Raw genomic sequence first — 12,824 nt, 5'->3', positions numbered from 1 at the left:
TGACTCTGATTGTTTTGGGATAGTCCTGTATGTGTGGCTGCTGACCCTACTGTGCTAGTAGAAATCTTGCATGGTTCTTCATTGTGAGTGGCCGAGGGCCTTTAGGTAAGAGACAGCTTAGCATAATAGCAAGGGCCTGATGGCCTGGGTCACTGATGTTGCCCTCTCCCTGTGCCCCACACTCCCCTCCTCCCATTGTGTGTTAGCAGTGTTTTAGTTTCCTGAGGTGTGAAAGGGTCACTAGATTTGGAACATGAAAGCCAGAAGTTAGAAGTTGCTACACAGTTGTGGTGTTAACGGTGTGTAGTCCATATCATTGGGGACTGAGTCCTAGTTTCCTCATCTGTAAAGAGAGGGTTGACTCCTTTAGTTTTTTTCTCAAACTTGCCTGGAATTCATAATGTTCTATGACACACACCATGCCTGCTGCATATGTAATACTGTGTAATTCAATGTCATCTTAAATAGAAAGTTTACCCAAAATATGGGAATATATGTGTGTCTGATAAAACTATAGCCTTTTCTCAGCCTTTATATCTGAACAGAAGTGTGAATGAAACCTGATAGAAATAGAAAGGTTTTTCTGAAAACTTTACTACTTGTGTATTTTATAGCAGGCACCAAAGATCTATGAAAAATAAATATGAAAGCTACAAATGGAAATATATCCATTAATTTAGTTTTTCCTCTAAAAACTTGAAGAGTTGGTTATTTTTCTCTCTGCTAGATTTAGCTGTGGAACATTGGTCCAGCTGATGAAACACTAGCATGCCATGGCAATACATTTAAAGCTACTGGATTAGATAGTGAAGTTCAGCTTCTAGGATTCTGAGAATCTTAAGCAACAACAAAGCCACCCAACCTGTCTCACATGATGGTGAATGAGGTCATGAATATGAAAGGACTTCAGATATTTTAAAAATGAAAATAGCATTGTATCTAGGTGTGAATCTTACTCCACACAAACTGATTTGTTTGAAATAATTATTTTATTCCTTTTAAATCAAACCAAGTCAGAACCACCATCCCATAAAGATGGCAGGAAATTCAGTCTATCAGTCATAATGGAAATTAAGGACCTATTTGAAGTCTCAAATCTAGAAGGCATAGTGGTATTCTGAAATCAAGGTTGTGGTGACGGGGGACCTCTAGCTTTCATCATGGACTCTTGATTCTTGTCCAAGCAGGACCAGCCTCTCAAAGTCTGATGCTGTCACCTGTCTGCCACACTTGGGGCTTGGGACACAGCTGACAGGTAGCCTGTATGTTGATCTAGTCTCCCCAGGCACATTAAGCATTCATCCCTTTTGGGTCCTGCCTCCTCCCCTGGTCCTCTCATGGAGTAAGATGCAGTTACCAACAACTAGAAATATTGGTTAAGAAGGCTTGTTTGGTTATTGCCAAAATGTCCTTTCTTGAGAACAAGGGTGTGCAAAGTACCTTCTTGGAGTGTGTCTTGGAGTGGGAAAGGAAAAAGTAATGGTAGAAAAATTACTAATTCTAGTAAAAGATCCAAACACAAACCATTTACGTTCTTTTCGGTTAACTTCTCCCATTCATGTGAAGTTTCAGAAAGTTCAAGCTTCTAAAAGTTTAATAAGGGCAGATCTGTTAACAGCAGCCTGTTTCTAAGGGTGACAGGACAAATTTGATTTGTGAAAGTTTAGAACTACAGTGGCTAGGATTGAATAAAGATTGCCAGTTAGTGGTTTAAAAGTTATGGTGGCTCAGATCTTGACCTGTAAAGTAGAACACTTCCCCTGGAAAATTACAATATTTTTTCAAAATAAAGCTTTCCTTTATTTTACTGATAAATGTTAAAGTTTAGCATTTTAATTGCATGGCTGTGGAAAGAGAACCAAAGTGAATTCAAGTCTAGTATTCATACAGACCTTGTATTAAAAAAAAAATGCACGTGTGCAAAGGTAAGGCCTTTCCCTGTCCTGGTAAAGTCAAACGTTCATCAAAGACCCTTTAACAAGATGTTTCTAAAATTTCCAAAGTGCAATGGTAAGCCTGAGAGATCTTTTGTTTTCTAGTTAATAGACTTTTAGAATATTAGGCATGAAAAAAGACTTTGAAAGATAATTTGGTCCTTTTCTTTAGAAAGTTTGGAAAATCCTACAAATATTTACAGAGCACCTGCTCTGGGCTGAGAACTATTACAGGCCCTGAGGATGCAAAAGGAATAAAACTCCCAAGGTAACATTTTTTTCCTTTGGGAACAGCTTATTGAGATACAATTCACATATTGAGATAGAACTATTTAAAGTGTACAATGATTTTTCAATTCAGAGTTGTGCAATCATCACCTCAGTTTTACATTTTCATTACTTTGAAAACAAACCTATCCCAGCCAGTGACTCACGCCTGTAATCCCTGCACTTTGTGAAGCCAAGGTGGGAGGATCACTTGAGCTCAGGAGCCACAGACTGGTCTGGACAATATAGCAAGACGCTGTCTCTACCAAAAATTAAAAATTAGCCAGGTGTGGTGGCATACGCCTGTAATCCCAGCTACTGGAGAGACTGAAGCAGGAGGATTTCTTGAGCCCAGGAGGTGGAGGATGCAGTGAGCCATGCTCATGCCACTGTACTCTAGCCTGGGCCACAGACCCTGTCTCTTAAAAGAAACCTGCACCCTTTATCACCCCCTACTCCCCTCTTCCTCCCATCTCTAAGCAACCATTAATCAACTTTCTGTGTCTGTATATGTACTTGCCTATTGCGGACATTTCATATCAATGGAATCACACAACACGTGGACCTTTGTGGCTGTCTTCTTTGACTTAGCACGTGTTTAAGGTTCGTCCCTATTGTAGCATGTATCAGTAGTTCATTTTTATGGCCGAATAGTACATTTTATGGATATATCACATTTATCCACTCATCGCTTGACGGACATTAGCGTTGTTCCCATCTTGGTTGTTAGAATGTTATCAACATTTGTGTACAAGTTTTGTGTGGAGGTATGTTTCCACTTCTCTTAGAGGAGTGGAATTACTGGGTCAAATGGTCACTCTTGTTTGACTTTAAGGAAAGGACAGATTATTTTCCAAGATAGCTGCACCATTTGACATTCTCACTTCTGGCGTATGAGGGAACACATTTTTATTTCCCGCTAAATCAGGTTCATTTTTTAGTTTCTGCTGGAGGCTACTAGCAAACAGCAGAAACTTGAAAGACTGTTAATATTCTTTCTTCTGGGGTTTCGGGCACCAGGGAAGCTGCGCGGCCCCTAGGAGTGCTCGGGGGTAACCTCTTCAGAGGGTTAATGGGGTGGGGGGGGGGGCAAGTGGCCAGGGTCCCCCGCGCCCTGAGGCCCTGCCCGCCTGTCAGCGCTTGCTGGTCCGAGTAACGCCTGCGCCGCGTCCGGAGCAGGTGCCCTCTATGTCCGCGGGCCCAGCCGAGCCGTGGTGCGGGCGGCGGATGATGCTGGGTGCCGGCCCCCGGGGCCTGAGGCCCGGGCCTACGTCCGCTAGGCGGCGGCGCGACCGCCGGGGGCGGGGGACGAAGGCCGCGCCCCTGCGCCCGTCCCGCCAGCGTCCCGCTGGGGGCGGCGGCCTGCCCCGAGCCCGCCGAGGCTCTTCCGCGCCGGCAGGGGCAGCAGCGGGAGCAGCAGCGGGAGCAGCGCGGGGCGGAGCGGCGCCAGCAGCCAGGAGCAGCCCGGCCCGGCCCGGCGCAGCGGCGGTGGCCGCAGCTGCAGCGACGCCAGAGCCCGTGGGCGCCGTTCGCGAGGCCGCCGCAGAGGTCCGGCCGCAGCGCGGGGAAGCCTGGGGGCCAGAGGTCGCCGCTGCCGCCATGCCGCTGCTCTTCCTCGAGCGCTTCCCCTGGCCCAGCCTCCGCACCTACACGGGCCTCAGCGGCCTGGCCCTGCTGGGCACCATCATCAGCGCCTACCGCGCTCTCAGCCAGCCCGAGGCCGGCCCCGGCGAGCCGGACCAGCTAACGGCCTCGCTGCAGCCTGAGCCGCCGGCGCCCGCCCGGCCGAGCGCCGGGGGACCCCGGGCCCGCGACGTGGCCCAGTACCTGCTCTCAGACAGCCTCTTCGTGTGGGTGAGCGAGGCGGCTGGGCCCGCGGGGCAGGGGCGGGGTCCGCTGCGTCACCCTTTATCCGCGGGGGCGTGGTGGGCCAAGGGGCCCCTCCGCTAGGGACCCCCGAGGGCGAGCGCCTGCGGGGCGCGGCCTTGCCCGGAGGAGCGCTGCCGAGGGAGAGTGGTGAGGCGCGGGGAGGGGGAGGGGGCCGTGGGCGGGAGGAACATCGCGTGGGGTTGCGAGGAGGAGGCCCCGAGGGGCAGGGCAGCGTTCGGGGCTCCGGGAAGGGGGTCGGGGAGGCGGTGGGTGAGGGTCTGCGCTGGGGCGCGGACGGGGCCCGGGGCAGGGGAAGTGGTTAAGGGGCAGTGGGGAGGAAGGGGCTGGGTTTTCTGAGGGACCCTCGGGAGAAACTAGAAGATCTCAAAGGGCAGGTTCAAGGGGAGGTCGGGATCTGGGAGTGCGTTATCCCGAGGGTTGGACAAAGTGGAGGGAAGTTGAAAGCTTTTCCCACTTGGTCAAGCATGGAATTGTTAGCGGGTTTTCTTCCGACGAAGAGGAGAGGGCAGAGGGGAGAATTCAGACGTTGAGTATGGGGGAATTTTCGGCACTCAGGTGTCTTTGGACATTCCCGTTGGAGAGAGGCCGTCTCCCACAACTTTTTTGCCGCTTAGTATTCGATTGTCCCCTTTGGGAGCTGTTTAATGAAACAAACACCAGACAAACTGTGCTTCCTTTTCTGCTGCCTTTACCTGATGATCCATGACAATTTTCGTTTGATGTCTGAACGCAGCAAAACATTCGCAGTGTCAAGAAGCAGCCCATCATTTTAACTGAATGTTTCTTATTTGAGGATCTATTCTAACACAGTTTCCAGGTTGTCTGCCCCTGCGAGATAAGCAGCATTGATAAGGCACACATGCTGGTTTCGTTCATTAGAACAGATAATTTCAGACTGAGCAGCTCAACGGTATTTTGGCTAGAGAATTTTGCTTTCATCTTGGCCTTCATTACTTACGTAAATCTCGCAGTGATCAGAAAAGTTTCTCCAGGATTTAAAGTCTCACTTGGATTTAATATGGCTTCTTGGATCTTGTCTCCTTGCAAGTTCCCATTTGGGGTTGAAAGTAGGCTGTAAATGACTGAGAGATTAATATTCCAAGTTGATAGTATGATATGCAACTCATTTGTTATAATTAGTCCCACTGTGCTTCATCAGGAAGCGGTGGGATTTATGGACTCTGGGCTGTAGATTAAGTCTCCTGGTCCTTCTGATGGAGAGTTTAGTAGAAGGCAGTGAAGGGTGAAGTTCCTGTTTGTCTACTGCTGTGTAAAGCTGAACTTTACAGTCCTAAAGAAGGGAGAAGCGAAAGAACTCAACTCACATCTCTTGCTTAGTTTCAAATCTGTTTTTGCATTTGAGTTAGCAGGTAAACAAAGTGATGTGAAGAGTGTTTTTGCCATATGTTAAGATTATAATGTAGTCTTTGATATTTTTTAAGTCTAAGATATAAATAAGCCTTTGAGAAGGAACCCTTATTTATATAATAACACTGGTATTGTTTAATGGAGATCCCCCCGCAGGACTTTATTTTGATAAAAGCCGTGTTCAGATTCTAAGGTTAATACCTCTTCAGAAAACATTACATAAAAGCTGTTGATTTTTCTGTGATGATGATTACTTTTTAGGAAATTAACTTTTCTTCCAGCATTTTCAGTAGAGGTCTTACCTCTGGCAAGTTTATCACTTCTTACTCTCTGCTGATGATATTTTCATTTCTCAGTTGATCCTAGTGCTGTTTTTCTTCCATCTTTCCTCTGGGCTCTCCACGTGTTTACTTTGGCCTGCTTTGGTTTCTCAGACCCTCCATGGGCTCACTGTTTGTCTCATCACTCAGTGTATATGTAGTTTCTGCTTTAGCAGCTGAGTAGAAGTGACCATCTCAAAAGCCTTCCCCAGTGGTGGGACAGATTAAGATTGTTGAGTGAATACCCTATGTGGTGGTGCCTTTGTCAACTGGATCCTCCTTGCGCCCTCCCCTAGTTCTATTGAATTCAAATTCAACTTTTTCACAAACACTGCCTGCCAAGGCCAAACAAGACAAAACAAAGACTGATCCTTCTGCCAGTGCAAATCCTGCTAGATATTGTTTAACATCTTGGAATTCCTAAAATTTATCTTTGTAGAGCACAGTTTAGAATAATATCGGTCTGATAGCATCACAGGAGATTTTTTCATGAACAAACACAATTTAAAACCTTTTGAAGGTGTTATTTTGGGCACTCTGGAGGGCATATCTGTGAACACCACTTTCCCCTACCCTCAGTAATGTGGCAAAATTTTATAGGGGATAATAGATAAATAAAATGAAGCAGAGTTTGGAGGAAAAAGAAAGGAATTGTGCCCAGGGAAGGGTTCATGGAAGGTGGTGTTTGAACCAGCTTGGAAGGTGGGAAGGGTCTCAACCAGCAGCAATGGGTATTCCAGATAGAGAAACCAGCATGTGGAGCTCGGTCTGGCGTGGGGAGGACAGTGCTAGGCACAGGCAGGGTGGTCCGGAAGCTGGGCTGTTAAATTAAAAGTCTGTTGAATCTTCTGATTTAAGAGGGAGGTTGAGAAGGTGAAGAGGAGACCGGGGGTGAAGGAGGTGGGGCAGGTGGCTCTGCTGTGAGACGAGGAGGTGAGCAACCCCCTTGAAGGTTTCTTTCTCAAAGTGTAGACCTCTGGCAGCCTGGTATGTGGTCATTTGGGGTACTTGTAAAATGTAGTTTCCCTGGGGATCTATTTCAGAGAGAAGGGTGGAGCCTTGGAATCTTCATTTTAATGAATGCCCTAGGTGATTCGAGGAACACTAGTGGTTGAAAAACTGACCTAGGAAGAGGCTAGAGTGATGTCGTGTAACCTTTACCTTGATTGCTCTACCAAGTGTGGGCAGTATTTTGTGGAGTGAGAGAAGCCATTGATGGGGCTTAAGTGGGGGTGGGGCATGGAGGAGTGGGGGTGCTGTCATGATTTCTTTTAGAAGATAGTCTGGGAGCAGTGTGGAAGATAGATTTATGTAGAGTGGGAAGAGGATGGGAGATCTAGTGACCTAAAACTTCCTCCTCCCAAGGGGGCCTCTCCAGGTGGCCCTCAGGCATGACATTGAGAAAGGATTTGGGAGGAGACTTCAGGGTTTTTACACTAACAAATATGTGAGTTTGACCTGAGCATTTGTTTCCCCTTGTCTTTCTAAAACTTCCATCCTAAAGTTTCATTTCAGATGAGTTTTTATTTTGTTACTCATTTCTGGGCTATTTTACATTGCTCAGATAACGCTTCCATTCAGCTACCTCTTGGTCCATTCTAGCATGGTTTTGGATTGTTCAGGTGTTTTGGCTTTTTCATTTTTTAATTCTTACTCATTACTTTTATTAGTTCCCTTTTCTGCTTTCTTAAATATCTGCTTCTAAAATTCTAAGAGCAAGATATGTGAATGGAGAAATAGAAATATGAAACTAATGTCAAGGTTCTGACTTAATTATGCAAATAATATCATTTAAATAGAACTCTCAAGGGGAAAAATGACCACAAACAAAAGTGGATAAAAGTGAATTGACCATTTAGAACAGGGATTGGCAAACTCGTGGCCTATTTGACTAGGCCTGTTTTTGTCTTAACAGCTAAGAATGGTTTTTATATTTTTAAAGGGTTGTAAAACAAATTAAATAAATTAAGGAAGTTGCAGAGCCTAAAATATTCACTATCTGAGAGCACTTTAGAGAAAACTTGGCTGAATCCTATTTTAAAGAGCCTATTTTCATATTATTATAAAACTTAAGGGCTGAGTTCAGTGGCTCACACAGCAGTCTCAGCAGTTTGAGAGGCGGAGGCTGAGGCAGGAGGTGGGAGGATTGCTTGAGGCCAGGAGTTGCCCAGGAGCTGCCCAGGAGTCTGGGCAACATAGTGAGACCCGCTGCTCTACCAAAAAAAAAAAAAAAAAAAATTAGTCACCATTATAATTATGTGAAAATAGGCTTTTTAAAATAGGAGTCAGCCAATTTTTCTCTAAAGTGCTCTCAGATGGTGAATATTTTAGGCTCTGCAACTTCCTTATTTGTTTTACAACCCTTTAAAAATATAAAATACCTGCTTCTAAAATTCTAAGAGCAAGACATGTAAATGGAGAAATAGAAATACGAAACTACTGTCAAGGTTCTGACTTAATTATGCAAATTAAGTGTAGTGGCCTGTGCTGTAGTCCTAGCTGCTTGGGAGGCTGAGGCAGGAGGATTGCTTGAACCCAGAAGCTCAAGGTTACAGTGAGCTGTGATTGTGCCACTGCACTGCAGTTTGGGCCAGAGTGAGACTCTGGTCTCAAAACAAAACAAAATTAAGAGCTGAAAGTGACTTCCTAGGTTTTAGTCTTTATGAGTTGACTATTTCAGGGTATATGAGGGAAAAATGTTAGCTCCAGAAATGTTGGGGCAGCTGAAGGAAAAAAGACTAAACTTGTGAATAATTGGATGTGAGCCTAGATAAATTAAAAATAAAAGGAATGTCTTCCGGGTCAGGAAGAAGGAGACTGCTATTTGATCACCTCCTAGGTATGCTTTGCATGCGTACTCTCGTCTATTTCCCTAGTCTTGTTAAAGGAGGAACACAGTCATCATCTATGTGATGAGGGGGAGTGTGTGCATGTTTGTATTATGTGTTTGTTTCTGGGAGCCTGCAGAGAGGTAACAATACGTGAATTGTCCTTAAAGGGAGGAAACCACCAAATGGTAGGGGGCGCAGGGGAGTGGTGCTGGTGTAGGCAGGAGTCTTAAGAAATATCCAGATTGACCATGTCTTGGAATAGGTTCCTGGTAGTTTAATCCCATGTCTTTGCAAGCTCATAAATAAGCCCCTGTTGGTGGCCAACATTTTACAGGGTCAAAAACACCTGTAGGGTTACATGGTGATAAATGCACCTTCCTCTCTTTTTCTCCCAGGCAGCCCTAACTATTTTGTAATTTAGTTTCTGTTTTCTCCAGTGGAAGAGTAGAACCATTCTGGAAGGGACATTTTCCTGCCAGGCCTTGGAGCGAAGGGAATTAACTTTGAGCCTTGAGTAAGTCAGGGTTGCTGGGATTGCTGCTGCCTGACCTGCTACACTCTGAACGGGGACAAGTAAAACTTGTTTTTATTTTGTGTAGACTGGAAAAAAAAGGCATTTGGTGAGTTTTTAAAAAATGACTTGAAGCTTTGACAGCACTATAGCTATGAGAAACATTCTGAAGTGTTTTAATATAGTTGAATTTTTTTTTTTTTTTTTGAGTCAGAGTCTTTCTCTGTTGCCCAGGCTGGAGTGCAATGGCACGATCTTGGCTCACTGCAATCTCCGCCTCCTGGGTTCAAGCAATTCTCCTGCCTCAGCCACCCAAGTAGCTGAGATTACAGGCGTGCGCCACCATGCCCAGCTAATTTTTTGTATTTTTAGTAGAGACGGGATTTCACCATGTTGGCCAGGCTGGTCTTGAACTGCTGACCTCAGGTGATCCACCCACCTTGGCCCCCCGAAGTGCTGAGATTACAGGCATGAGCCACCACGCCTGGCCGTAGTTGAAATACTGTGCTGTAACAGGAGAACTTGTTTTGGTTTGTTACTCATCAGTTTGTCATCATATGGTGAGAAAAATAATGTGGAATTGCAGAATTAGTCAGGTTAGTTTAGTAGATTCTAAACTTTAAAAAAATTTTAAAAAATAGATAATCTATGCTCAGGGTACAAAAGTTAAGGGGTACAGGCCTGGCATGGTGGCTTACGCCTGTAATCTCAGCACTTTGGGAAGCCGAGGCGGGAGGATCACCTGAGGTCAGGAGATTGAGACCAGCCTGGCCAACATGGTGAAACCCATCTCTACTAAAAATACAAAAATTAGCCAGGCATGGTGGCAGGTGCCTGTAATCCCAGCTACTTGGGAAGCTGAGGCAGGAGAATCGCTTGAACCTGGGAGGTGGAAGTTGCAGTGAGCCAAGAATGCGCTGCTGCAGTCCAGCCTGGGCGACAGAGTGAGACTCTGTCTAAAATTAAAAAAAAAAAAAAAAAAAAAAAGTTAAGGGATACAGAAGTGACATGCAGTGAAAAGTAGATCTCTCTCTCTCCGTTACCTGCTTCTCTCTTCCAGAAATGGCAATTATCAAATTCTTGTAGTAAGTACTGTTGTGAAGTAGGAGACTAAGAAATATCCAAATTGATCAAGTCCTTGACAGTTCACACCTACATATTATACAAACGCGTGTGCACATATTTCCTTTTTTTTTTGAGACGGAGTCTTGCTCTGTTGCCCAGGCTGGAGTGCAGTGGCATGATCTCGGTTCACTGCAAGCTCCGCCTCCTAGGTTCACTCCATTCTCCTGCCTCAGCCTCCCGAGTAGCTGGGACTACAGGCGCCCACCACGTGCCTGGATAATTTTTTGTATTTTTAGTAGAGATGGAGTTTGACTGAGTTAACCAGGATGGTCTCGATCTCCTGACCTCTGACCTCGTGATCCGCCTGCCTCGGCCTCCCAAAGTGCTGGGATTACAGGTGTGAGCCACCGTTCCCGGCCTTTTTTTTTTTTTTTTTTTTTTTGAGATGGAGTCTCACTCTGTCACCTAGGCTGGAGTGCAGTGGCATGATCTTGGCTCACTGCAACCTCCGCCTCCCGAGTTCAAGCGATTCTCCTGCGTCAGCCTCCCGAGTAGCTGTGATTACAGGAGAGCACTACCACCCCTGGCTAATTTTTGTATTTTTAGTAGAGATGGGGTTGCACCATGTTGGTCAGGCTGGTCTCGAACTCCTGACGTCGTGATTCTCCCTCGGCCGCCTCCCAAAGTGCTGGGATTACAGGCATGTTCCACTGCGCCTGATTCAGGGATTTATTTTATTTATTTTAGTTTACTTTTTTAAGCAGTTTTTTTTTTTTTTTTCTTTTTTTGAATCAGAGTCTCACTCCGACTGCCCAGGCTAGAGTACAGTGGTGCGATTTGGGCTCATTGCAGCCTCGACCTCCCTGTGTCTAGGGTGATTCTCCCACCTTAGCCTCCCGAGTAGCTGGGACTACAGGCACACACCACCACGCCTGGCTACATTTTTTGTGTTTTTAGTAGAGATGGGGTTTCGTCATGTTGCTCAGTCTGGTCTCGAACCCCTGGAGTCAAGCAACCCACCCCCCTTGGCCTTCCAAAGTACTGGGATTATAGACATGAGCCAGTGCTTTTAAATGAGGAATGCTCCAGTTATGTTTCTTTCAGTATAGGCTGAGAATACTTTATCCAAAATGCTTGGGACCCGAAGTTTTGGATTTGGGATTTTTTTCCTGGATTTTGGAATATTTGCATATACATAATGAAATATTTTGGGGATGGGACCCAAATGTAAACATGAAATTCCTCTGTTTCATATACATCTCGTTCGTAAACATACCCTGAAGGTAGTTTCATTTTTCCCTTAGGGACACTGAGGAAACTGTTGTAAGTCTGCATTTTGACTGCGACTCGTCACATGAGGTCAGGTGTGGAATTTTCCACTTGTGGCGCCATGTTGGTGCTCAGAAAGTTTTGGATTTTGGAGCATTTCAGATTTTGGATTTTTGCATTAGGGTTGCTCAATTGTATTTACAATTTTTCAAGCCTTTGTTAACTGAAGTTGAGAAGTTATATGTATGACACAATATTATTTATTTATGTATTTGAGACAAGGCCTCACTCTGTTGTTCAGGCTGGAGCAATGCAGTGGTGCAGTCACGGTTCCCTGCAGCCTTGACCTCCTGGGCTCAAGAGATCCTCCCACCTCAGCCTCCTCAGTAGCTGGGACAACAGGTGCACACTACCCCACCCGGCTAATTTTTGTGTATTTTGTGGAGATGGGTTTTCACTATGTTGGCCAGGCTGGTCTTGAACTCCTGAGTTCAAGCAATCCCCCCACCTTGGCCTCCCAAAGTGCTGGGATTATAGGTGTGAGCTACTGTGCCCGGTCAGTATTTGTAATTAACATATAATCATTATAATTAAGGCATTTTTCTATAAATAGACATGGAATAGTTGTTAATAATCATTAAGGTGTTTTAAAAAACTTTGTTTATAATCTTAATGATTGCTTTCAATCCTTTGTAGCTTTGGTTACAAAGTTCACAGCAGCTTATCTCCTTTTTACATAAATTCCCTTTTTAGTATCAGTATACTCAAGCTTTTTTTTCTTTCCTGCTTAGCCATGTTAATTTTCAAATCTTCATTTAAATTAAAATAGGAAATGGTTGTTCTATGGGTGATGGGATTATAAGAGACTTTTACCTTTTGTTGGATAAATTAAAGATACACATTTTTTATACCTTATTTGAATTCAAAGACTTATTTAGGCTGGGCACAGTGGCTCATGCCTGTAATCCCAGTACTTTGGGAGGCTGAGGCAGACGGATCACTTGAGCCCAGGAGTTCGAGACCAGCCCGGGCAGCATGGTGAAACCATGTCTCTACAAAAAAATACAGAAATTAGTGTGGTAGCTCACACCTGTAATCCCAGCTACTTGGGAGGCTGATGCAGGAGAACAGCTTGAACCTGGAAGGCCGAGGTTGCAGTGAGCGGAGATTGCACCATTGTGCTTCAGTTTGGGCAACAGAGTGAGACTGTCAGAAAAAAAATAAATAAATAGACTTTTATTTAAAGAGTTTGAGAAATAGTAAATAATACTTTATTTTTTGTTTGATAACTTAAGATGTGTGTGACAGTGCTGTTTTGAATAGAGAAATGTTTAAGTGACTCTCAATTTGTTTTTTTTCTCCATCATTA

At 45.0% G+C, this 12,824-nt stretch overlaps 1 protein-coding gene across 2 annotated transcripts in view; it reads left to right on the top strand.

Annotated features, from left to right (window-relative positions):
- The first annotated feature begins 3,575 nt into the window (after positions 1 to 3,575).
- The window catches only part of AMFR (autocrine motility factor receptor), a 62,790-nt gene continuing 53,541 nt past the window's right edge, over positions 3,576 to 12,824 (top strand). Inside the window, exon 1 of one of the 2 annotated variants that reach the window (XM_054455219.2) lies at positions 3,576 to 4,055. In XM_054455219.2, the coding sequence (XP_054311194.1) occupies positions 3,801 to 4,055 (255 nt within the window). In that variant the 5' untranslated portion in view covers positions 3,576 to 3,800. Of the gene's footprint in view, positions 4,056 to 4,140; positions 4,218 to 12,824 lie in introns of those variants that run through there. The other variant, XM_054455220.2, reaches the window with a different exon arrangement.

Source organism: Pongo pygmaeus, chromosome 18 (assembly GCF_028885625.2).
Source record: "Pongo pygmaeus isolate AG05252 chromosome 18, NHGRI_mPonPyg2-v2.0_pri, whole genome shotgun sequence".
NCBI classification, from domain to species: Eukaryota; Metazoa; Chordata; class Mammalia; order Primates; family Hominidae; genus Pongo; species Pongo pygmaeus.
This window is presented reverse-complemented; position numbering and strand designations above follow the sequence as displayed.